The sequence below is a fragment of the Oncorhynchus keta genome, chromosome 3 (genome assembly GCF_023373465.1).
Source record: "Oncorhynchus keta strain PuntledgeMale-10-30-2019 chromosome 3, Oket_V2, whole genome shotgun sequence".
Classification (NCBI taxonomy): Eukaryota; Metazoa; Chordata; class Actinopteri; order Salmoniformes; family Salmonidae; genus Oncorhynchus; species Oncorhynchus keta.
In genome coordinates this window covers 15,049,133-15,076,489 of record NC_068423.1, presented here as the reverse complement: position 1 = coordinate 15,076,489, position 27,357 = coordinate 15,049,133, and the positions used below count along the sequence as shown (strand labels likewise).

General features: G+C 43.2%; 1 protein-coding gene across 1 annotated transcript; it reads right to left on the bottom strand.

Annotated features, from left to right (window-relative positions):
• Positions 1 to 2,700: 2,700 nt before the first annotated feature.
• lmf1 (lipase maturation factor 1) lies at positions 2,701 to 27,312 on the bottom strand. The gene is made up of 11 exons (XM_035751034.2): positions 27,066 to 27,312; positions 26,448 to 26,757; positions 23,801 to 23,811; positions 18,148 to 18,296; positions 10,234 to 10,299; positions 6,949 to 7,116; positions 6,375 to 6,555; positions 4,947 to 5,100; positions 4,577 to 4,760; positions 3,895 to 4,007; positions 2,701 to 3,439 (listed from the first exon to the last, which is right to left on the bottom strand). Exons 1-11 carry the CDS (start codon positions 27,271 to 27,273, stop codon positions 3,274 to 3,276), a joined length of 1,710 nt encoding a protein of 569 aa, XP_035606927.1. The 5' UTR covers positions 27,274 to 27,312; the 3' UTR covers positions 2,701 to 3,273.
• Positions 27,313 to 27,357: the final 45 nt, after the last annotated feature.

The window sequence follows — 27,357 nt, the reverse complement described above, 5'->3', positions numbered from 1 at the left end:
TCCATATGTAGCTTGTTTTTGGTTACAGGTCCAGGAATGTCTGAAGAACGCTCCAGATATCAATACTTGGTGAATTAAAAATGCATAGTCAATCAATCAATAATATAATAATTTTAGCAGTAATGTTTATCTTTAATTTACAATCTGTAGAAACTATGAGAATAGAAAGGTTCAGAACTTTTGTGAAGCATCACAGCACAGTTGAAAAATATATAGCAAAAATAAATCCAATATGGATGGTGTTAAGAGATAGATGGGAGGTGTTGAATGGAGCCGAATGGTAGGACTAATAACAACAAGATAACACATGTTAAATATTCTGTCTGTAGAATGTATATAGGTTCAGAACTTTTGTGAAACAGCACAGTTAAAATATATGGCAAATAGAAATCAAACTGGATGGACATCAGAAATAGATGGGAGATGTTGAGGGGAGAGGAACCACAGGATTAAAAACTAACAAAATATAACTATTGTAAAATATATTACGTCCGTAAAATGTATATAGTGTGTATAAGGTGGAAGTAGAACCCTAGTGGTGATGTTCATCAGTTTACTCCAATTAGGGGAGGGGTTGTAGGGTTAGCGGAAAATAATAAAATACATATATTTTTAAAAGATACGTGTTTATATACAGTACCAAACAAAAGTTTGGACATACCTACTCATTTTAGAGTTTTTCTTTATTTTTACATTGTAGAATAATAGTGAAGACATCAAAACAAAAAAAATAAGACATATGGAATCATGTAGTAACCTAAAAAGTGTGAAACAAATCAAAATATATTTGAGATTTGAGATTCTTCAAAGTGACCATCCTTTGCCTTGATGACAGCTTGCACACACTTGGCATTCTCTCAACCAGCTTCATGAGGTAGTCACCTGGAATGCATTTCAATTAACAGGCATGCCTCGTTAAACGTTCGTTTGTTGAATTTCTTTCCTTCTTCATGTGTTTGAGCCAATCAGTTGTGTTGTGACGATAGGGGTGGTATCCAGAAGATAGCCCTATTTGGTAAAATATCAAGTCCATATTATGGCAAGAACAGCTTAAATAAGCAAAGGGAAAAGACAGTACATCATTACTTTAAGACATGAAGGTCAGTCAATTCGTATAATTTCAAGAACTTTGAAAGTTTCTTCAAGTGCAGTCGCAAAAACCATCAAGCACTATGAAACTGGCCTTCATGAAGACCGCCACAGGAAAGGAAGACCCAGAGTTACCTCTGCCGCAGAGGATGAGTTCATTAGAGTTACAAGCCTCAGAAATTGCAGCCCAAATAAATGCTTCACAGAGTTCAAATAACAGACACACCTCAACATCCACTGTTCAGAGGAGACTGTGAATCAGGCATTCATGGTCAAATTGCTGCAAAGTTGCTGTGCTATGAGACTCGAAATTGAGCTCAGGTGCATCCTGTTTCCATTTATTATCCTTGATGTTTCTACAACTTGATTGGAGTCCACCTGTGGTAAATTCAATTTGATTGGACATGATTTGGAAAGGCACACACCTGTCTATAAGGTCCAGTATATGTACCAGAAAAAATATTTGGGGGATTGGAAATGATGAAGACAATTACATTGATGAAAGCTACAATCTATCAGCAATATTAAAGCTGATCTACCCCTTAAAAAAAATAATCTGATGTAATTTGTCAAAAAACAATTATTGGACAATAGATCAGAATTGGGCTGCTTGTTGAGATGCAGCCTTTATTTCAAGTGGACGTTACATTTTGAGTAAAATGTTCTGTCCTTCTATTCTTAGTGACTAATAACAAGTGGCCTATCCACTTCATGAACAATTGATCCCAGTCCGTTTTAGGTTCAAATTCTAAAAGATATGTGCCATAACAACAAATGCTACTCTGGTTATGTGAACATGTCAAGAACTATACGAATAGCAGGACTCATTGCCTGTGAAACATGATTGTTTTATGGTCACTACACTATTTGTTTTCATATAGGCTATTCACCCATCCTATTCATTTGATTATCTTCTTGCATATTGCCCATTGGGACAATTCTTGCTGAGACTGTAGGAAATGTTTTGTGACGTGTGTGTGTACTTTGTTTCTTATTTGGACTGTGTGAGGGACATGAGGTTGTCCTGTCCCACTGGCTTGACTAGAAGTCCTCATTAGAAGCAGCAGATGTTCCAAGTCTGGACCTGCACACATCAAAGTAGATCTACACCCATCTGGATGGCTCACTTCTGCCTGTACAGACAACACCACCATCTCCTCCACAACTAGGTAGAATATAACATTTCACAGAGGTATCTTACTTTTTTGTGTGATCATTTATCACATTTTGGAGTAATAGCTTACCACAGAATGGGTCAGAATTGGTCCGTGTATATTCTGACACACGTGCAACCAAATGTTGTTTAGCGAAACCAGCAGATGTATTAAGTGTAGGTAAGCATCAATATTGAACAGACTATACACCATCTATGTTGGAAAACAAACAGTGTAGCTGGCTCAGATATTTGTGATGAGGTGAACACAATTAAAAACAGACATGCCGGGAGAAAAGTGCATTGTGGGATGCAAGGACTGGTAGGAGTATCGTCTCAACAGGGTTCTCGTCTGTTGTGGTTGTCACTACTCTGTAGGCTGAACACACACACACACACACACACACACCACACACACACACACACACACACACACACACACACACACACGAAAACCATCCCTTTCTATGCATTTATTCATTGGATCCTTATCAGACCCCCATAACACACAGACATACAATGGTTAGGGGAATTTGTATTTAGTACAACACTGCAATGTCAATCTAGTCATTTTATTTGAGGGAAGGACTCCGGCTCTTTCAGTGGATGATTTAAACCACTAGATTAGTTGGACAAACTGCTTGGGGTAACAAACAAAAAGAAAAAAAATACATGGAAACTCTAGCTTTGTTCCAAAATAGACCTTTTATTTTCAAAAGACACAATGTCTGTCATTCCCTCAACTCTCCTATTGTGGCAGAGTGGCATATCCCTATTCACAGGAAGGATTGGTCATTCTTTAGTGCAAATAGCAGATGGCAACATGACATGCTGAAGACAGGCAACAGAGGAACAAAAACAATCTAACCATTTTTTCAGAATGGCACAAATTCCCCGATATCAGGGTTCTCATGTCAACATGTTTGCTTGTAGAGCATATTTGATCCCAAATTATAAGGTGGAGCAATACCTCGGTGTCTCAGGTATCCATCGCTCATAGAATTCATTAGTGTGATTGGTCATACGGTAGGTCAAAGGTCAGGATGGGGCCAATTCCGGGACTTAAAGTATCCTCTGAGAGCGACCAGATCCACAGCGGGGAAGTAGGCTCCAATACGTTTCCTCACCCACCATTTCCCCTGGGGACCACTGCCAGGCAGGGTGAACCTATACTTGAAGTGTTCTCCTCGGACCCACCTGGGGAAGGAGGAGGGGGGTGGGGAAGAGAGAGAGGAATGGTTAGTGTGACAGAGAGAGAATACAAAGACATTTCATATCGAGAGGAAACATTCCACTAGAGGGGGCTGGAGGACAAGGATTCTTTATTTGTTTATATTTTCATTTAAGAGAATGTGAGGCTTGCACGTATTACAACGCAGGACACACCCACACACAACCTTCCAGTTCCACTCTGCTTCAGCACAACACTGCTGAGATCGGTTACGCCTTCAATGCAGCTGTCTCCAACGGCAACTTCTGGCCATTTTAAACAAATTAAATATACGTACTAAATAAACTCACACAGTATGTATCAAACTGATTTACGCCATCTTATGTTTTTATCATGGACAATCCTGTAGTGGAATACATAGTTTATTGGCTTAAAAAATAAGGGCTACCAGTCTCCTCTGTGTTAGTCAGTGTAAGTGTACCTGGGGTTCTCTCTGCCCTGGAAGGGGTTGTATTCCATCAGTGAAAGGATTGATGTGTCGTTGGCTAACAGTCTGCCTGCTATGTGGATCACCCACTCACTCTGCTCATAGGTCTGGGAGAGAGGGAGAAAGAGAGAGGAGGAGGGTTAAATACATGGAGAAAGAGGGTGTTCTAAAGAACAGAGAAAAACAGGGGACATTTGAATGAAGGATCAACTGTCATGTCAAACAAAGCCCTCAATCTGAAGCAGTCTACCATTCCAAACTTTTGAGCTGATCTGCGACATCATAAACCTTCCCCCTCTTGCCAAAATGTCTGACTGGGATTTTCTTGGTTCTGGGATTGGATGTAAACCAGCGGGAAACCCTATGCCCTGAGAAGGGGACAATAAAACAGCGCGCCACACGGCCGAGTCTCTGGCCAGAACTACACCTGAGAGAGCTGTAGCAAGAGTTGAGAATAGTGTGGGCAGCAAGCCCTGACAGAGGAAATTACTCAGAGCAGGTAGTTCTGGGTCCAGACTTTACACAGAGTTAGTCAGCTCACATCCAAGGCAGGATTTTCCCACAAAACCAACAAACAGTAAAACAAATGAAACAGAATCCCTGATTCTTATATGTCAACTTGGAGCCGGGTACTATAGATCAAAGATCTTTGCTGAGGCCCGGACTCGGACTGTACCTGGAAGGCAGCGAACCACATGAGCCAGTCGAGCCTGTAGTGGTAGGGGGAGATGAGGCAGGGACGTCGGGTCAGGTCCCCTGGCTTACACAGGAACTGGTACTCCTCCCACACAGCCTCTGGGTCCTTAGGGTCCTCATTCATAGTACCCTGCAGAATCACCTCAGTCCGCTCCTTAGTGATACTGCACAGAGAGGGAGGGATCCAAAGAAAGTTGTGAGGGAGGGAAAGTTAAAAACGATGGCAGAGAGTAGAGAAAAGGAGAGGACCAGAGAAGAATAGAATGAGAGGATGTGGCAGTTTGGACTGATCAAGTGGAGAGATATAGAAAGTGTTGAAATAAAATGAGAGAGGAAGAGGAGAACGATACCTGCCGAAGGCCCCGTAGGTGTTGACGATGCGGAGCGGGTCAAAAGACGTGTTCATCACCTGTTTGGAGCTTAGCAGGTTCAGCACTACAGGAACGCTCAGGTAGCCAATCAGAACGCCCAGAGCCACATTCACCACTCGACGAAAAAGCATACCTAGGATGGAGAAGAGGTGAAAAAAAAAGAGGAAGTGTGTGTGCCTGTGTGTTTGTCTGCCTGTCTGTGGAACTCAAGATCCCTCTGGCAGTAGCCAGAGAGAGGGGCTTAGCCTATGAGGTCATGAGGCATTTAGCCACTGACAACTGGAGGAGCTGACAGCTCCAAATCCCCACGACCTGTCTCAGATTGAAATGCCCATCCGTCAACCAGTCCCACGCATGTTAAAACCATCCATCAGAACGATACCTGTTGTTTGACTTAAATAATGGACTTTTATGACCCCCAAAAATTCTACAAAGCAGCCATGGTGCAGGTAGAGAATGTTAGGGCCACTTAGCAGATATATTACCCAGCATAAAACTAAAGCCATTAGCGATTCCTGGGAGACCAATTAGCTAGAGCCTATGCCTGCTCTAACACCACATGGGCATTCCTTCCTCACTTTCTCTCTTCCTCTCTCTCCATCACCCTCTTCCACATCATCTCCAGCTGTCTCTCGCTCTCGTTCCATTCCCTCCTCCCTTTCCTCAGCTGTCCCAGTAGTAATCCACACTCCTCCCATCGCGTCCAAATCGTAAACCCTTTCCTTTATGTTCATGTGCCAACTGCTAGGCACCCAGTCACATTGGTAATGTGTGATTAGTAATGCCTAATACCCCCTGCCAGCACCCTGGTGTTGTCTACCATCTGTCAAGGCCCTATAGCCTGCTAGCCCGCTCCAGATGTGCCTACAGCCGGGTCTGTGTGTTGGAGATTGGGATTGGAGGGTGGAGAAGGTGGAGAGGGGTAGGGTGCTCATGTGGACCCACTCAATGACTGCTCTTTGGGGTTGTAAACACACACAAAGCTAAGCCAAGCACGTGGGAAGGGGGAATCCATACACACACAGCGTGGCTGGTAGAGACATCAGTCAGGCCTACCCAGTGGAGCGGTAGTCATGTTGAAGGCTGATGCAATACCTCTTCTCCCTCTCTCTGCCTGCCATCATTAGTCCCAATCATAAAACACCCAGAAAGGATAGCAGGGCCTCTAACGCCAACTGGCTGAAAATAAATACCCAGAAATCCAGGAGAATACTAAATAACCAGAAATTCAGGATAATACCCACAATACCTTAGCCCTGTCTGTATCGATTACTTCATTTGTAATGTTGGGTCTGGGCAGAGAGGGGTGTAGGTTGTGAGGGAATGAAGATAGAAATATAATTATCTATTTCTACGGTGTGTGGGCTCTAACTCCTTTAGGAGAAATCATGTCTGTTTAGTAGGTACCCCTGGTGGGTTTGGGGGTCCATCCTGCTGCCTCCTCAGCCTGGAGGTCCAGTACGGCTTGCTTGGCCCCTCGGCCAGACGAGAACAGGAACCCTAGAGAGGCATCGTCAAAACAGGCCAAACTGGGAACTATGGTCAGCCAATTGAGGAAGCTCAGGTTCCCACTCACTATCAGAGTCACCTAGAAGAGGGAGGAGGAGAAAGAGGGGAGAGGAGGAGGAAAGAGAGTAGATGGGGAGAAAGGATAAGGAGTAGTATTTAGATTCTTCCAAAAGGTATTGCCAGAAAGATAGCATGATATGACTGATGAGGATCATCTGCTTTGGCTAATAGTTCAGCATACTGCAGCGGAGAAAGTCCTGATTTCCTGTATTCATTCAATTATAGCTGGCTATGAATAACACTCCATGCATCAAACTGATGACTGCAGTTGCCATAAAAACTGCTGTCATGCACCAATGGTTCCTCTAGGTGGCAATGTGACATCAGAGCTACTCCAGGTATTCTTATTCTTTGGCACAGATCTAGGATCCGTTACCCTCCCAAAATCCTAGCCTTTCTACTGTCATCTCACCTGGAACACTATCTGCAGCGTCCCGTTGACCATGCACATGCGTCGCCCCAGGAAGGTGAAGAGAGGGACGATGAGCTCGATGAAGTGATTGGACAGAACCTCGAAGCGATGGAACCACCATGGGGATTGGTGCATATAGTATGACATGGGGTTTGGCACCGGCTGAGTCTGGAGGGAGAAACAGAATGAATACAGACAGACAGACGGAGACAGGCAGGCACTGGCAGTTTGTCAGACACACACACACACACACACACACCACGGAATTGTACTGTTGATAACCACACAGTGAATCTCCAGAGATCGCATTAGAGAGGGGAGTCAGTACCTTCACTCCTTATTTTGGGGCCATCTAACCCACCACATCCTTCCAGTCTCAACCACAGAACTGGGATGAGCCAGAGGACCAGACACTGACCCAGGGAGAGTACAACCACAACATGAGTACTTCCAGGTCAAGGAAAAAGCCATTTGTCTCAGTTTTAAAATAACCATACCTATACTCAAATATGAGCAATGACAGAGGGATAGAAAGAGGCAAATGAAAGATAACACTCATGCTACGGCAACGACTTAAGGTGTGTTTTTGCATGTAATGGTAAGGATAAGCTAATGAAAGCACAGCTCATCACTGAATAACACTGAATGACCTCTATGTTTGCATGGATTTACATGGTGTCCCTCCAATGACTGCATTTGCATGGCGATGAATGGCAGTGAGATACTATACAACTTAACATCCCCACCAGCTTTCCAGATGGCTACAATGACTGCCCAAATGACACCTTGTGCCAAACATGAAATGTAGCTGATCTTAAATGTAAAATAGCTATATAAAAAAAAAAGTTCACCCTCATTGTTTTGGCATAAAACCATGGGACAGAATGGCGTGGGGAAACGGTGTACAATTATAACGCCACACCTTCAGGAAGGTTTCCAGAGCTAAGTAAAGCTACTGCCTATTTTAGACATGTCCTGAGAGAGCTCTTTCAGTGCAGGACCAGACAGGGCTGGAAAGTGAGAGAGACCACACCCCCAGACAGCCGAGGGCACCGAGCCTGCAACCCCAAACATACAGCAAACAAATTAACAAAACAACACCCACCAACCCCCCTCAGCCAGCCTCACATAGCTTCTGCAGTCTTCTTACCCATGATGCATTGCGCTGTGTGGCCCTGCCGTGAGTTTTAAGAGATTGGAGGCTGAAAGGGAGCAGTGTGTCAGCGTCAAGGGGGGAGGGGGCAAACCTTACCTGGCGCCCTTGGCTTCCGGTAGAGGGGGTAGGGGGTGTTAGGTGGCTGGTGGGGGGGTGAAATGTAAATCCGCTTTACCCCTGGGGGTGTTGACAGGTTAGGAGCTGGCAGGTCAATGTTTAGATGGGGATATGGGCCCATTTGACTCAGTACCTCCATGCAGGCTGTCTTCAGGATCCCATATATGCTTTTCCATAACCCCAGGTTAAACAACATGGACATCCAGGTTGAACACAAACACTATTGGAATGCTTCCTTTAGTTTTTTTACAACTATTTTTGTCAAATTCTACAAGGCGTTCATTTAGTGTCTGATCCATACAGGTTCACTTGGCTGACCACCACTGTTGCCAGAAACCCATTAGCCTCCACGCGAAGCCCTAACAAAGCTGACATAATGTAGGCTGATGGATCTGTAACAGGAGGCTCAATGGGCCTGAATGAGACCCCTGTTTCTCAGCAGACTCTCTCAGATATGGTCCACAGACAGAGGTCCCTTTGAGTTCACAGGGTTTAGAGAGGAAGGGGTGCCAGGCATCCCTCCACACCTCTCACCTAGGAACCCCCAAGACAGAAGCAGCCTGGAATAAGGGAGGTTGTGGGCATATTTGGCCATAAGTGTTGAGGTAAAAATTTCAAGGCAACTATTATGACAATACTGATAGGGTAGAGGAGTGACAAATTAACATGGACACAAAATGTACATGACACAAATTAAGATGGACACACTTGCCCACTTAAAAACACATGGACAAACACACAAGAACAAACACTAACCCACAAATAAGGAACAGAAATCAGAAAATCGTGGCCACGAATTAGACATTTTAAATGTCTGTTCAATGTTTCACCCACCCTGTCTGTCCCCCTTATAAGGCAGAAAATTAGGCCATTGAACACAGAGTTAACTCTAATCAACCTCAAATCAGTTCAACGGGTCTCCTCCTTATATCATCATGACTCTTTATGGCCTATAACTTGCTAAAGCAGGCTCATAAAATGGCGGGCATAAAGAAATGAATGAGGAGTCGTATTGACCAAAGAAAATAACCATATTTCCCATTTAATGGGAAATCCACCCAGCAGGCGAAAAGAGCAAAGAGGAGCCGTGCCGGACAGGGATAACAGACTAAGAATGGGTTTGTCATATGTTAAAACCTGTACAGTCAAGTTAACCTACTACACAAGGAAGAGAGATTCCTGGTGTCAATAGTGGGATGAAGTCGCCCTTGAACATTGATCCAAGGTCAGTTTAATGTGTCGTCCCCTTGATGGTTAAGGTTAGGGATTTGGTGAGGGGAAGCTGATCCTAGATCTGAGAGTAAGTTCTACCCACAGAGGATGTCAGTACAGTATGTATGCATCAGAGTCCAGCCTAAGGACAGTAGACCGTTCAGGGACTTTTTCAAGGCCATAAAAAGCCAGTCAGACTCCAGGGAGTCGTGGTGTATTCCTGGTCTCTGTCATTAGACAAAATGCTCCATGCCGTCTCATCTCCCAGCTGTGTGGGTTATAGCCTGGAGATGACACAGCTGTGTTCTCCCTTCCTATGGAGAAAACCCAACATGAGGCTTGTCTAGCAGCCGTTGTGGCAGACAGTGGCTCCCAATGTCCTATCATATGCTAAGAAATGTATCGTCACACACTAAGTAAACAGAAGTAGTATTTCTTATCCAGGACCAAGACTTAAACCATTGCATCAGTTTCAATTGAACTTTTAGGTCTACGTGTAAGCTTATTGTTTAGCCTGGGGAGCTCCGCCTAAGGAGAATATCTAGCTTGGGGAAGCACTGGTGTGTCCACGGCCAGCCAGACAGCAGCAGTCGATCCAACGGTGTGGCACAGGAAGAGAGATAATAAAGTGATTAGTTTAACTCAGTTTGGGACAGCAGGCGATTGATAAGGATCATGTGCCAAGGCCTGTTCTCTCAGCATGACACAGCACAGGCCAGGGGAAAGCCCTGACAACAAGACGCCAACAAGCACTGCTGACAAGGATGGAGGGAACTGTATTGCACTGAACGCACACGCACCTCGTAGTGGTAGTCCATGCACGTCAGGTCCCTCCAGCAGCGGTCCCCTCTGATCTTTATCAGCCCCTGTAGAGAAGACAACGACATGTCAATCATTCAGCTCAACTCAAGGTGACATTTTCATGGTGCAGACTTAAAAATGGGACCCTCCAACTTCACCAGCCCCTTGGCCAGTGGTTCTGTCCAGGTGTGTTAGTTTGTGAGGTTTGTGGAGAGCATATAATGGGAACATACAGAAATGACATGTCCTGCTCCAATTGACCGACAGTCTATATTAAAATCTGTAGATTTAACATCATCTAAATTACCATGAAACCAGAACTTAATATAATAATAATAATATATGCCATTTAGCAGACGCTTTTATCCAAAGCGACTTACAGTCATGTGTGCATACATTCTACGTATGGGTGGTCCCGGGAATCGAACCCACTACCCTGGCGTTACAAGCGCCATGCTCTACCAACTGAGCTACAGAAGGACCAGACTACCATGTCAATACACCATATAATCAGTGATCATTCAATATGAACCATGACAGTAGGGTGGTGTGCTAACAATCACAATTCTGAAGGATTAAAAGATGTGGGTTGGTAGGATACAGTTTGTATGTACATTAGATAAGAGTGACTCCATATTCAACCAATCTCCATCATGATGGCCAAAGTAGCATATTACTTCTGTTGGTACCTAGCTAGCACTAGCACGCTAGCTAGCGGTTAACTCTGAATCGCCAATGGCTAGCTACTGGTGAGAGCATAGCTACTCACACAGAGGCATTCAAAACAAGTATCATGTAAAACAACCTGTTTGTTGGATAAAGGCTCTTTCTGCTCGTCAATTCTGGCAGAATAAACATTTGTATACAGCCACGGCAAAAATCTATTTGTTGTGATTGAATAAACGGTCTCCATTCAAGTCTGGTATAAGTTGCAGTATTGTCTGCCTGTACAAATGAAGAGAACGTTTGTTGTATTGCAAAGAGGAAAGGAAGATTTAATTACTGCAATATCATTTCCACTTTCATTCATTCCGCTATGCGTCTGTTGAGGTACAACGGAACTTTGCATCACAGGTCACACCATCACTGTGTGCGTGTTTATGTCGCTGGCTAGATGAAGACAAGGCCATAGAGGAGCTCAGTAACTCCACTGTGTCTTGTCCACTTGAACAGCTCCTAGTAGCAGCTCTGTGGGTCTGTAGTTGTTTCTAATATACTACTCTTCGTTCTAAGCTTAGTGTTAAGGCACACGGTGACGTTGCCCCTAAATGTCAATCAAAATTAATAATATACATTCGGAAAGAATTCTGACCCCAATGACTTTTTCCACATTTTGTTAAGTTACAGCCTTGTTCTAACATGGATCCCCCCCCCTCAATCTACACACAACACCCCATAATGACAAAGCAAAAACAGGTTTTTAGAAATGTTTGACAATTTATAAAAAATAAAAACAGTGAAAAAATGACATTTACATAAGTATTCAGACCACTTACCAAGTACTTTGTTGAAGCACCTTTGCAGTGATTACAGCCTCGAGTCTTCTTGGATATGACGCTACAAGCTTGGTACACCTAGTTTTGGGAGTTTCTCCTATTCTTCTCTGCAGATCCTCTCAAGCTCTGTCAGGTTGGATGGGGAGTGTTGCTGCACAGCTATTTTCAGGTCTCTCCAGAGATGTTCATTCAGGTTCAAATTCAGGCTCTGGCGGGGCCACTCAAGAACATTCAGAGACTTGTCCCGAAGCCACTCCTTCGTTGTCTTGGCTGTGTGCTTAGGGTCGTTGGAAGGTGAACCGTCGCCCCAGTCTGAGGTCTGGAGCAGGTTTTTAATCAAGGATCACTCTGTACTTTGCTCCATTCATCTTTTTCTCGATCCTGACTGAAAAACATCCTCACAGCATGATGCTGCCACCACCACCATGCTTCACCGTAAGGATGGTGGCAGGATAACCCCAGATGTGATGATTGGCGTTCAGGCCAAAGAGTTCAATCTTGGTTTCATCAGACCAGAGAATCTTGTTTCTCATGGTCTGAGAGTCTTTAGGTGCCTTTTGGCAAACTCCAAGCGGGCTGTCATGTGCCTTTTACTGAGGAGTGGCTTCCATCTGGACACTCTCCCATAAAAGGCCTGATTGCATAGATGGGAGAACCTTCCAGAAGGACAACCATCTCCAAAGGGGAACTCTGTCAGAGTGACCATCGGGTTCTTGGTCACCTCCCTGACCCTTCTCCCTAGAATGCTCAGTTTTTGCCAGACAATCAGCTCTAGGAAGAGTCTTGGTGGTTCCAGACTTCTTCCATTTAAGAATGATGGAGGCCACAGTGTTCTTGAGGACCTTCAATGCTGCAGAATTGTTTTGGTACCCTTCTCTAGATCTGTGCCTCGACAACCCTGTCTCGGAACTCTATGGACAATTCCTTCAACCTCAGGGCTTGGTTTTTGCTCTGACATGCACTGTCAACTGTGGGTCCTTATATAGACAGGTGTGTGCCTTTCCAGATGATGTCCAATCAATTGAATTTACCACAGATGGACTCCAGTCACGTTGTAAGGATGATCACTGGAAACAGGATCCACCTGAGCTCAAGTCTCATAGCAAAGGGTCCGAATAGTTATGTAAATAAGGTATTCGTTTTTTTAATGTTTAATCATTTTGCAAAATGTCTAAAAACATGTTTTAGCTTTGTCATTATGGGGTATGGTGTGTAGATTGATATAAAGATTTGTTTTTATTTAATCAATTTTAGAATAAGGCTGTAACGTAACAAAATGTGGAAAAACTCAAGGGGTCTGAATACTTTCCGAAAGCACTGTATGTATATGTTAGGCCTCCATGATATTCACAAACAAAACAATAGAGACAGGAAGACTAGACTGGTTTCTTAAGACTGGTATCGTGTCCTGTGTGGCTCAGTTGGTGTAGCATGGCGCTTGCAACACCAGGATTGTGGGTTTGATACCCACGGGGGACCAGTATGAAAATGTCTGCACTCACTACTGACTGTAAGTCGCTCTGGATAAGAGCGTCTGCTAACAATGAGTATTCAAGTTCTCTGACTCTACCAAAGCAACTGAATGACCCGAGAGAGCGAGGGATTTCTGTTGAGCGAGAGAGGGATCCATTGACGGATATGAAGCTGGATTTAATGTGCGTAATCATATTAAACGAAGCATGAACAAAATTAAGAGAAAAATGAGGAAGGACAACAGCTGATGTGGGCTGTGACTAAGCTATCTGGCTCGGATTTCATCTCCAATTCTAGGAAATAAAAAGCAGCACTGATAAAAGACAAGCGGGAAAAATGGAATTAAAAGCTGGTTAGCGATCCATTACTTTCAAATGAGCTTCAGAACATTACGACCGACTCAGAAAACAGTCAAGGGAGAGAAGTAGTCTTCACTCGTTTTCCGACTCGTTTCCTCTTTGGATGCCCCAGAGAACAAAGCCACACCTCTATCTGCTCTTTGCACAAACTTCTGAAACAATGCAGTTACCAGTGCCTGCAGCCACACACACGGCTCAGTCAGAGCATAGGTTCTCTCCTCAATGGTATCATGCACCACACAGACCAGTCCTAAAGGTCTCTCTGTCCCTCTCCACTAATGCAATAGACGCTGATTGGTGAAATCAGGGTCTATATTGCAGGCTGATATATCCCTGGGGGAGCAGGGAGAGAGGTTTGGAGGGACACAGGGAGGGGTAGCTGCACTCGCTGACGGTGGACGCCTAATTCATGGGTTACTTTTGCTATTTATCAGCGAGCATTCTTGCATCTACAACATTACAGATAATCTAATAAGCGCGCCGGGAATGTACTTTCTCTTGAAAAATGTGATTCCATTCATTTGAAAATGATCCCCCCCCCCCCTCCACCTATCAGCTGGGTTATAAACTTAACCAGGATAAATGTAGTCATCTGTTTATGCCGCCCGCCTGCTGTCCTAATGCCATTTCAAACAGGATTGTTTACTACCTGCAGCGACGGAGGGACATTATGAATATTATATTTAAGTGCTAGCAGATGTGCTTCTGGTGGACATGAATAATAGTGTTGTTCTGTGTTGTTCTGTGTTGTGTTCTATTCCTCCAACACAGAGCCAAAAGAGAAGAATTAAAGACTTGGAGAATATTAACAGTTCTTACGGGGTAATAACTCACTGCCATGCAACATCAACTGCAGTTTAAGCCAGGGGTTGAATGACACAGACTGGAAGAAGGCCTTGGATGCCTTGGCTTGTCAAACCGTAACGTTCGATATAAGGTATTATGATTTCTGCAGGAACCTATATCAAAACGGCCCTTCATACGACACATGTATAGAGGGGAAAAACCCAGAATCAAAATGTACACAACAGCTTAAAGCACTAGTCTGTCTTGGCCACGTATAATCAACTACAACACCATACAGCCCTTGGAGGACAAGGGGCTTAAATCCTTATTTCTTCCCGAGAAAACTATAGTCAATAAAAAGCACTGGATACTTCAAACTCCAGAAGAAGCAGCAAGACGCAAACTCACTTCGAAGATCTCTTATTTAGACAAATAAAATCAGCATTGATGCTCTGTGTGAATGTGTAACCAGGACATATTGACACATTGCTTGTCATGGGGCACAGAATACACAATAACTCTCGACTTTGTTAGGCCACTGAGGTTATCAGGGCATTAGATTATGCTTATAAATCGTTGGGTGTTGACTATAATACAATTCAGTCATGAGGATCATCAATTCCCATTGTCCCATATTCAGGCCACGGAGTAGGCCAGTTTCCCATTCTCCAGAGAACCTAGGTGGTGCGACTGCAAAGTTATTAGGGAGGCCATTTTGACAATCGTTTAACGGAAAGGCCTTTAACGATATTCAGTTGTCACTGAAGTAGTGCTTTGTGTTGTGAACACCACAACAGAAAATATGAGAATAGTTCTACTTTGTCAACAGGCATCAAAACAGTGAGTGGTTGGGTGCAGGCAGCCATTATCCCATGAAATTTGTCAGCCACCATTAAAAGAAAATCCTGGCCATGACAAATTGAGTCGATGCATGCGACTCCAATAAAACACCATTTGAGCGTTTTGTTCCACAGCACTGGGCTCCATCCATCCACACCGAACCACAGAACTCCAGGTGCACGTTGGCTGGAGCACTTCGCAAATGTGCAAACGACAGCGAGCAAGTTCGTCCATTTCCTGTTTGGATGCCGCGCAGAGATTTATGCAGACTCCCGACAATAAAAGTAGGGTATGGTGGCAAGGAGAGTGAGTGGTGAAAATGTCGTGGCTGGTTTGGAAGGCTGTAAGTCAGGGACTGAGTAGAGAGAGAGGCTGGGCAGGCTGAGGTAAGCAGGCCCTGAGGATGTCATTAGCACTACCCAGACCTAGAAAAAGCAGGTCGACCCGGGACAGTCATAAAAACAGACAGACTCCCTGCTAGACGACATGATACGGTAATGTATGTACTGTACGGCTGATAACTGTCATATACAAGAAAGACGATTGGGTTAGGGGTTTGGTTTCGATTTTCTTTTACTATGCTTCCTACAGTGATGATAATTCCAAAAAACAGAATTCACTCAGTGAAAACCAATCATCAGTGTAAGAACCACAGAGGTGTAAGAACCACAGAAACAATCATCAACACCGCTTTCTCCCACTGGCAGCCATTGACACCCAAAGACAGTCAGTAACCAGTTGCACACTGGATCAAGCCAGCATTCATTTGCCTACAAAGGGAAAAAGCCTATAGTTAGATGTAGTATATTTCTCTCTCCCCCAAAAAGAGAAAACTTTCATTTGGCTTCAGGGGTTCATTCTAACTACAGCAAATGAAAAAGAGTGACGTGGCTCTGGGCTTGACCAGGGAGAGGGGCCAAGGGACGTCCTAAATCCGATCACCCCTGCCAGCTGCCTAAAGGTACGCCTCGATGCCCCTGCCAACCGCCTAAACAGGAAGGCGTTAAACTCTCCCAGAAACCTTCAAACATTAACATGTTTCTACACAGGATGCAATCAACTACATTACAGTGAGTCTTTTATTCTGTGTCAACTTTTTATGCTACGTTGACCTCTCACCATTGGTAATTCCCAATACTGGAAAACAATGATTGTCTTATGCGTAGCTCCCCCTACCAACAATGTCCCAAGTCCCATCAACAGTCTTCGAGACAATAGAGGACTCCGAGGCCAATTGGGGCCAGGGCCAACCTCAAAACTCAACAACATGGATACGGGCCAAACCAACAAACAGCCTGCAGGAGACACTTCCTCGCAAAGTGATCCCCCCCAAAGGAGAATGATACAGTCCAACCAGACAAGCACTTTACTGTATTATGGTTTTACTGGACTTCTTCAAAAACAGGAGCATGGGGAGATGCTCTCCATCATGACCTGGTGCACTCCTTCTACGAGGCCTACCGTTCCTCCTGCAGGAGTGTGAGATGTGGTACCTCGTGCAAAGGCTGTGAGACAGCTAGTTTACTGGCCAGGTCCAACCTCTACCACACCCAATCATGGGGCACCACACCAGCACCCTGATTACCATGATTGTATTTCACAGCTTAAACGCTGACACTGCCCTGTGAATCAGATCCCATTAGCACCACTTAGCAAACCGCCTGGACTTACCCTCTGATGCTAACAGCCTGGATAATGAAAGGAGGTGTGTATGCACACGCACACGCAGCTTAGGTCAGGAAAGCAAAAGCAGAGGAAAAGGGTAAGAGAACGAAGTGGGCTGCCAGAAAGGATATTTTTAACATGTGAGGAAGGGCCTGACTTGTAAAGTCACTCGAAAGAGAGAATCTGTTTAGATGAATCTGCTGAGGGAAATTAGCAAAGCAGAAAATGTGACGTCCTCAATAGCACCGTTATTCAACAATTTTGACATAATCTGACAGCATACGTAAATCAAGATTGGCTAAAAACAGAAAGTGGACATTGAGAAATAAAATCATTGAATTGGGTTATAAACTGATGCTCTCAGAATCCGAACATGAAACCAGTCGTTTCTTCTTCCTTAGGGTCCCTTCCAAGTTTACTGGCTACGTCCCCTTCACTTAAAGGGGTTCTCAATAGCACTCTAACAGTGGTCAACCACAGACCAAGGGATAGATTACCCTGACCTAGTCTAACCAACACTTACATGACAAACACTGAGTGAATGTAGCATGGCTTTTTTAATGGATTTATAATGCTTTGTATTTACACTGCCAGTGTCAATCTAAGGAACTTAAGACATGACAAGAATTTCCTAAAAAGCTTTAAAAACTTTAACCTAATGTTATCCAAAAATCAAACTGAGCCAATTTTCTAAACTATATGCTTTCAATTAGAGAGAGAAAAAAAATGTAACCTTGCTGCCCCGACCACAATAAAAATCATGATTACCCCGTGATTAAAAAGCTGCTTATTGGTTAAGCCTGTCTGAGGGGACCTAAAGTGCTTTTCTGTTTTGAATAAATGTGTTGTAATGACTTTGTGTCTAGGGGAAATGACAAGAGGGTATTGTACAGTTGTAAGCACTTAAAGTCAATCATACTCTTGGCACTGGGGTAAGCTGAATGAACATATAGCTCCCTCGTTGCTCCGTCCTCTTTATGGGTCTAATTGAAAAAACACTTTGGGCATTGTGGCAGGTTCTAACCCCCACGTTTTAAAAGACAACAGTGTTGGGTTGGGTGTTCTCTCTCCACTAAACCATAAAAGAGAGACAAGTTGCCTGACTGACTGGTTCCATATTTGCATTTACAAAGTCTGTTTTTCTTAGGGATGGTGTTTTGTTTTGACCATAGAGAAGAGTCTAAGCCCAGTAAACACTTTTCTTATAAACACAGGAAAATTCCACCTGTGTTTTCTTCCACAGACTATGAGGTGATTTCAGTGTCAGTGTGATAGATGTGTGTGTGTCACTCACAGCGCCCAGCATGATGCGAACGATGAGCCAGCGGAAGGTCCAAATGGAGATTAGCGAGGGGGGGCAGCGATGGGGCACCTGGGACAGACTCCATACAGGACATAGGAAGATCCCCAAGAAGCCTGTCTCCAACAACTGACTTTCCCAACCTGAAGACAGAGGGAGAAGTGAGAGGAAATGGGAGAGAGAGAGAGAGGAGAAAGGAGAGAGGAGAGAGAAACAGGGGAGGAGAAACAGAGAGAGCGAGAGAGACAGAGCAAACGTTCAGAGAAAGGACGTCAGGGAGACGGAGAACAGGAGACAGGGGTTTCAGAAAAAGGACAGGGGCATGACGAATAGTCAAGCAGATGTGGGGAGAATATAGAGTGACCGTCCAAGTGTTTGAGTAAGGACGGAGAATAAGAGGGACCATGATATGGAATGAGATGACTAAGGGGCAGGAGAGATGAAGACGTGGGATATATGGAGAGCAAAGGCGACTGCTAAAGGACAAGTGTGGCAAAGGTCAAAAGTGACCACATCTCTCTCAGCATGCGAATGCTGCATGGATACATACATCAGGGGGGCTACTCAGTTACCACATCTGTGATGAAGTAGGGAAAGTCAAAAAGTTAAGGCTGGGGAGAGTTAAGTGGATAGCAAAAAAAATAAATAATAATTCCCCTTGTGCATGTCACTTTGCATGTTATTTTTGTTTAAATACTCTTGAGCTGCCCTCACCATTCTGAAGCATTACTTACAGTCAAAGCAAAAAGAGCAGCCGGGTATGCTTTGAATAACCAAAATATGGACAGCTGTAATTGTATAAGTGAATTAGGGCCAGTTATCTGTCTGTCTATGCAAACATCACTGTTCTGGAACGATCTCTATCTGTCATTCTACAATGATGACCACAAATAACCTCCTCTTGCTATGTGCATATGTCCCGATGGCCAATCACTGCAGGCTTGTTCATAAATGTAAAGTGAAACGGCTCAGAGGTAGTGCACGTGTCCCGTCATGGGTGTGCGAGTGTCCACGCACCAATGTATGATACAAACACGTCAATCTAATTCCACAGACTGGCCTGATGTGAATGCAGCAGAGGGCTCCCAGTGAAGGCCCACCTGCTCCAGTCTCTCCTCAGAGAGATCCAGTGTGATCTGTGCAGCTGTTGGCCTGTTCGCCCCTCCTAACAAAGGCAGTCTTTGTAGCCTTCGCCCAGTGGACATGCAAACAGAGATAATGACAAAGATGAAGAGAAAGAGAGAGAGAGATCGAGGGACACAGAGTACAGTATATAGTTGAACAGACTAAAGGAGGAGGAAATACATTTATTCTTGGTTTTGTTTTAATTTCTTTTATTTAACACCATCTCTACAGTGTTAGATTTCTTTGATAAACGAGTCATCTGTATAATGAAGGAGGGTAAAAGAAAGAAGGGAAAAAAGACTACAAAACCTGACCACAGACATCCGACTGGAGTTTTTTTTACTCCAAAGTGTCATTAACCAATCAGTGAGGTCAAATTGATCTGGGCTCTTATCTGAACTAGCGCCCTACATCCAGAACTACTTACACTCAGCCCTGCAGTGGTTAGATTGGACTCAAGTCTGATTGAATTGAGTTATTGGGCTGACAAAGTAAGGAATCCTGCTGAGGCAACAAAAGACCAGCTGAAGCTGAACCAGCCACATCTGCTAACCCTGGGCAGTGCTGATAATAATATTCATTATGATCTACTGTAAAAGGAAAAACTGATCCTATATCAGCGCTCCTACTCTGAGACCCATTTTGAATAAAGATAGGCCCATCCAGGGCCAGATGTTTACTGAGGTCTGAGGATAATAGGGTTTTGGGTGGCATGATACACTGACTCTGATCTCTATGCCAATAGGCCAACTTGCCAAGAGAGACTAGTGATGGGCATTAAACCATGTCAGCCGAGTGTTGATGAGATTATGTATTGAAATGTAATCATCCCAAACCTCTGACTATGACCCAGATCATATTAACACATCTGAGCTGAATGTGATCGCTTCATCAAAGGGGATAACAAGGGCTCAGTGGTGGTTGTGGGAAGGTTAGATAAGGGCTAGGTTGTAGAGTGACAAAGAGCAGGCCGTTACAAATCTTAGGTCCAGGTTTCTCAAAACCATGGTAAGGCTAAGTTTTTTTAACAGCTTCTATCGCAAGGCCATCAGAATGTTAAACAGCCATCACTAACACAGAGGCTGCTGCCTACATACAGACTCCAATCATTGGCCACTTTAATAAATGGATCCCGTAGGCACTTTAAATAAGGCCACTTTAATAATGTTTACATATCTTACAATACTCATCTCATATGTGTATATACTGCATCTTGCCTATGGTGCTCGACAATCGCTCATCCATATATTTATATGTACCTATTATTATTCCATCCCTTCACATGTGTGTGTATAAGGTAGTTGTGCAATTGTTCGATTAGTTGTTAGATATTACTGCACTGTCAGAACTAGAAGCACAAGCATTTCGCGACACTTGCAATATTATCTGCTAACCATGTGCATGTGACCAATAGAATTTGATTCATCGTTCGAACCTTCATCGAGCATCATTACATCGGAGCAGTTTCACAAAACCAGTTACGCAAGACCTACTTGTCATTTACCGACTGCCTCAGAACACTTGTCGGACAGCTAAATGTGTTGTTAGAGGTGCTTTATTTTGGCCTTTCTGGGTCACTTTACACACAGAAGACCTCCGCTAAACATAGAATCAAGCTGTTTATATGTTTCTCTGTGACTGCCGATAATACAATTAATTGTTGACTGCAAATAGGCCTTCAAAGTTGCCAGTGTCTTTGCAACTGTTACAAATAAGTGAAGGATAGAAAGATACTTCAAATAAAAACTAGAGATGACTGCATAAACAAAATAAATACAGTATAGGCTACATGGGCCTATTTCAATCATTTTAAATCAATTAATTTTAAAGGGATATTGAGGTTTTGACAACGAGGTCCTTTATCTACTTCCTCAGAGTTCGATGAACTCGTGGATACCATTTGTCTCTTCTTTTTTTAAACGAGGCAAGTCAGTTAAGAACAAATTCTTATTTACAATAGCGGCTAAAGGCCTCCTGCAGGGAAGGGGCAGGGATAAAAAAAAAAGCACAACATTGCAGCAGCACAACATGGCAGCAGCACAAAACATGGTACAAACAACAGCAAAGGGCAAGAAGTTAGAGACAACAATACATCACGTGAAGCAGCCACAAATGTTAGTAAGTGTCTATGAATGAAGAGATGGAGATGAAACGATCCAGTATGAGTGTTTGTTGCAGCTCGTTCCAGTCGCTGCAGCAAACTGAAAAGAGGAGCGACCCAGGGATGGGGTCTCTGCATGCAGTTTGAAGACAGTTGCTAACAAGCGCTGGTGCAATTGCTAACTAGTATTAGCACAATGACTGGAAGTCTATGGGTATCAGCTGGCATGCTAAACACATGGCCTTCCATGCTAACAGATACCCATAGACTTCCAGTCATTGCGCTAACTTTAGTTAGCGTTGGCTTTCAAAATTACCTGTGCCAAATCTGTGATTTTCTACACTATTATGGGATAACCATTAGCCGAGCTGCCTCAATATTTGCAGCCATAATACATAGGAGATAATCTCGCTAAGTCTAGGAGCCGAGTAATTGTGGAACAATTCCTATTAAAAAGGTATGATTCAAATGGAGAAAGCTGATCAGAGAGAAGTGCTGACTTTCTTGCAATCCTATCAGTATTGACAATTGGCCCAGCGTCGTCCAGGTAAGGGGAGGGTTTGGGCAGCCAGGAAGTCCTTGTCCCTTCGAGTTCTAGCGACTTCGGTGGTGGGCCGGGCGCATGCGCTCTGACACAATCGCCAGCTGGACAGTGTTTCCTCCGACACATTGGTGCGGCTGGCTTCCGGGTTAAGCGAGCAGTGTGTCAAGAAGCAGTGCGGCTAGGCAGGTTGTGTTTTGGAGGACGCATGGCTCACAACCTTTGTCTCTCCCGAGTCCATACGGGAGTTGCAATGATGGGACAAGACTAACTACCAATTGCATTTCACAAATTTGGGGAGAACGGGTACAAAACAAAATGTAACGGAACAAGTCAAAAGTTGGGACAAACCTACTCATTCAAGGGTTTTTATTTGTACATTGTAGAATAATAGTGAAGAGATCAAAACTATGAAATAACATGTATGGAATCAAGGAGTTAACAAAAAAGTGTTAAACAAATCAAAATGTATTTTATTTGAGATTCTTCAAAGTAGCCACCCTTTGCCTTGATGACAGCTTTGCACATTCTTGGCATTCTCTCAACCAGTTTCATGAAGTAATCAGATGGAATGCATTTCAATTAACAGGTGTGCCTTGTTGAATGTTCATTTGTGGAATTTCTGTCCTCAATGCGTTTGAGACAATTAGTTGTGTTGTGACAAGATAGGGTTGGTATACATAAGATATCCTTATTTGGTAAAAGACCAAGTCCATATTATGGAAAGAACAGCTCAAATAAGCAAAGAGAAACAACAGTACATCATTACTTTAAGACATGAAGGTCTGTCAATGCGGAACATTTCAAGAACTTTGAAAGTTTCTTCAAGTGCAGTCGCAAAAACCATCAAGCACTGTGATGAAACTGGCTCTCATGAGGACCGCCACAGGTAAGGAAGACCCAGAGTTAACTGTGCTGCAGAGGATAAATTCATTACAGTTACCAGCCTGAGAAATTGCAGCCCAAATAAAATGTTTCACGGAGTTCAAGTAACAGACACGTCAACTGTTCAGAGAAGACTGTGTGAATCAAGCCTTCATGATCTATTGAAGGCTGCAAAGAAACTACTATTAGAAGGACACCAATAATAAGAAGACATGGTTGGGCCAAGAAACACAAGCAATGGATATTAGACCGGTGGAAATATCTCCTTTGGTCTGATGAGTCCAAATGTGAGATTTTTGGCAGAGTATGTGAACAGATTATCTCCGCATGTGTGGTTCCGACCGTAAAACATGGAGGTGGTGTGATGGTGTTTTGCTGGTGACACTGGGATTTATTTAGAATTCAAGGCACACTTAACCAGCATAGCTACCACAGCATTCTGCAGTGAAACACCATCCCATCTGGTTTGCGCTTAGTGGGAGTATCATTTGTTTTCAACTGGACAATGACCCAACACACCTCCAGGCTGTGTAAGGGCTATTTGACCAAAAAGGAGAGTGATGGAGTGCTGAATCAGATGACCTGGCCGCCACAATCACCTAACCTCAACCCAACCGCAGAGTGAAGGAAAAGCAGCCAACAAGTGATTGGCATATGTGGGAACTCCTTCAAGACAGTTGGAAAAGTATCCCAAGTGATGCTGGAGAATGCCAAGAGTGTGCAAAGCTGTCAAAGGCAAAGGGTGGCTACTTTGAACAATATAAAATATTTTTGCATTTGTTTTAACACGTTTTTGATGACTACATGATTCCATGTGTTATTTCATAGTTTTGATGTCTTCATTATTATTCTACAATGTAGAAAATACAAAAAAGATAACACATGGAATAATAACACAAAATAACACAAGCCTAAGTTCCATCGCTATCGGGGAAACGGTCCCAGATGGATGTTGTAGTCGTACAAATGTAATTGAATGTAAGTAGTTAACTTACCAAACGAATACCTGTAAGGAGAGGAAAAAATAAAATAGATCAGCTTAAAAATATATTTTGATCTGATTAGAGAGTTAGCCAAACCTACATTCTGTACCAAGCACTTACCGCAAATTGCAATACTGTACCCACAATCGTACATATCAAATTACACGTGTCAGAAATGTATAAAGATGAAAACTGAATAGTGTTGATAACTAAATTGACTTATTCCTATTAAACACACTGGACTAAAAAGCAGGACATACCAATAATGATGCCTTTAAGCCTAATCAGCTAACTGAATCACTGTTGGCATGATGGCCTTGATGTCTCCAAATCCACATTTTTCATTCAGAACATAAGAAGCAGATGGTGAACAATTTTGAAAATGTCTTCAGGAATTGTCTACCCTCTTCATCTTATTCTTCAGAGACACAAAGAACTTCAACAGAGCTGAGAGAATGAGGGAAAACGGTCATATGATTGTCTATCTCTCACCGTTGTACAGTCCATCCCTCCCAAAGTTTGAGACTGACCTATCTTCGAGCCATAACACAGAAGCCCCATCAACATGTTCCACAACCCTGTAAACTACACTAGAGGTCGACCAATTATGATTTTTCAAAGCCGATACTGATTCTTGGAGGACCAAAAAATGCCTATAACGAATGAATCGGACGATTTTTAAAAATGTATTTGCAATAACGACAATTTCAACAATACTGAATGAACACTTATTTGAACTGAATATAATATATCAATAAAATCAATTTAGCCTCAAATAAATAATGAAACATGTTCAATTTGGTTTAAATAATGCAACAAAAAAAAAAGTGTTGGAGAAGTAAAAGTGCAATATTTGCCATGTAAGAAAGCTAACGTTTAAGTTCCTTGCTCAGAACATGAGAACATATGAAAGCTGGTGGTTCCCTTTAACAAGGGTCTTCAATATTCCCAGGTATAAAGTTTTAGGTTGAAGTTATAGGAATTTGAAATGCTATTAGCGCGCACCCTGCTAACTAGCTAGCCATTTCACATCTGTGACACCAGCCAAATCTCAGGAGTTGATAGGCTTGAAGTCATAAACAGATCAATGCTTGAAGCATTACGAAGAGCTGCTGGTAAAACGCACGAAAGTGCTGTTTGAATGAATGCTTACGAGCCTGCTGCTGCCTACCACCACTCAGACAGACTACTCTATCAAATCATAGACTTAATTATAACATAATAACACAGAAATACAAGCCTTAGGTCATTAATATGGTCAAATCCGGAAACTATCATCTCGAAAACAAAACGTTTATTCTTTCAGTGAAATACGGAACCGTTACGCATTTTATCTAAAAGGTGGGCATCCATAAGTCTAAATATTCCTGTTACATCGCACAACCTTCAATGTCATGTCATAATTACGTAAAATTCTGGCAAATTAGTTCGCAACGAGCCAGGGTCCCAAACGGTTGCATATACCCTGACTCTGCGTGCAATGAACGCAAGAGAAGTGACACGAGTTCAACTAGTTAATATTGCCTGCTAACCTTTATTTTTGCTAAATATGCAGGTTTAAAAATATATACTTCTGTGTATTGATTTTAAGAACGGCATTGATGTTTATGGTTAGATACAGTCGTGCAACGATTGTGCTTTTTCGCAAATGGGCTTTTGTTGAATCATCTCCCGTTTGGCTGTCTTCACACAGTTCGCAACGAGCCAGGCGGCCCAAACTGCTGCATATACCCTGACTCTGTTGCAAGAGAAGTGACACCATTTCCCTAGTTAAAATTAATTCATGTTAGCAGGCAATATTAACTAAATATGCAGGTTTAAAAATGTATACTTGTGTATTGATTAAGAAAGGCATTGATGTTTATGGTTAAGTACACGTTGGAGCAACGACAGTCCTTTTTTGAGAATGCGCACCACATCGATTATATGCAACGCAGGACACGGTAGATAAACTAGTAATATCATCAACCATGTGTAGTTAACTAGTGATGATTGATTGATTGTTTTTTATAATATAAGTTTAATGCTAGCTATCAACTTACCATGGCTTCTTATTGCATTTGCGTAACAGACAGGCTCCTTGTGGAGTGCAATGTAAAGCAGGTGGTTAGAGCGTTGGACTAGTTAAGTGTAAGGTTGCAAGATTGAATCTCTGAGCTGGCACGGTAAAAATCTGTCGTTCTGCCCCTGAACAAGGCAGTTGACCCACCGTTCCTAGGCTGTCATTGAAAATAAGAATGTGTTCTTAACTGACTTGCCTAGTTAAATAAAGGTGTAATATATATATATATATTCTCATTTTTAAATCGGCCAAATCGGTGTCCAAAAATACAGATTTCCGATTGTTATGAAAACTTGAAATCGGCCCTAATTAATTAGCCATTCCGATTAATCGGCCGACCTCTAAACTACACCCTACCACACACATGGAACATAGACAGCAGTATGTGTGTGTGGGTGTGTATACCAGTGGATGTTGCTGAAGGGAGGACAGCTCATAATGATGGCTGGAACGGAGCAAATGGAATGGAATCAACCACATGTGTTTGCCGTATTTGATACAGTTCCACAGATTCCGCTACAGCCATTACCACGAGCCCGTCCTCCCCAATTAAGGTGCAACCAACCTCATGTGGTGTTTTTCCAACCTATCACTCACCAGATCTGCCCCACACTGACGAGAGAATGGTAGAGCACCCACAGCATGGCCATGATGATCATGTTGGCAGTGCCAGTCAGCAACACAAAGCCTGACAGCGCTATCCCCACCAGGGCAATGCCATCCAGGTTGGCATCCATGTCCGTCCAGTCCAGGAACCACAGGATAGAGGGAGTGTAGGCGAAGGCAGACATATCGATCTTCCCCCCCACATAGCGCTTCACACTGAGAAGGTAATCCTTACAGGGCAAGAGGCCTCGCTCTCCTATCAGCTGTTTGTTCTGGTTGTAGGCAACAGTGAATGCAATGACTACAGGGGGAGAGAGGTGGAGGAAGTGTGAGGTGAATAAAGATAGGTTTATGAGTACTAGAACGAACTGTCTGGTTCATTTAAGAATATGACAGGAGAACAATTGCTATGTTTCTTGGTAAATGGTCATGTGAACGATGTGTCCATGTCTACTTGAACATTACATTGGTTTTAACTCCAACTACCACCATACAATACACACATGAAAACTGACGAGAATAATATAGCCTACGCAATGGTCTGGAAGCTATAATGGAGCCAGTGCATCATAACTCGCTACATTCTCAGAATATCACACTCGAACTTACAGTAGATGAAAGCAATGGAACGTATAAGCACAATTCGAGTGAGCCAGTAAGTCCCAGTTTGCAATGTAACCAATTCTTGCTTCTTTGCTTTGCAAGTGTCCTCTTCATTATTTGGGGTGTTGTCATCCGAATGTGTCGTTGTTGTTTTCCTTGTTTCGACGCGTCTTTTTCTCAAAGTGCTATCAGAACTCTCACTGTGAGTCGCCATTTTGGTTGACGCTCTAAAAAGCACGTGATCAGAGGGCTCGTTCAAGAGTGCCTAGAAACGTAGCGTCTGAGTTTTGAAAATTCC

What these genes read in the sequence shown, in the direction of transcription:
- lmf1 (XM_035751034.2), bottom strand. Translation starts at nt 27,273, where the DNA reads ATGGCGACTCACAGTGAGAGTTCTGATAGCACTTTGAGAAAAAGACGC. An exon ending in GCATGGACTACCACTACGAG is followed by an intron (nt 7,117 to 10,233) that starts GTGCGTGTGCGT and finishes TTCTCCCTCCAG; the next exon opens with ACTCAGCCGGTGCCAAACCC. An exon ending in CAGGGCAGAGAGAACCCCAG is followed by an intron (nt 3,440 to 3,894) that starts GTACACTTACAC and finishes CTCCTTCCCCAG; the next exon opens with GTGGGTCCGAGGAGAACACT.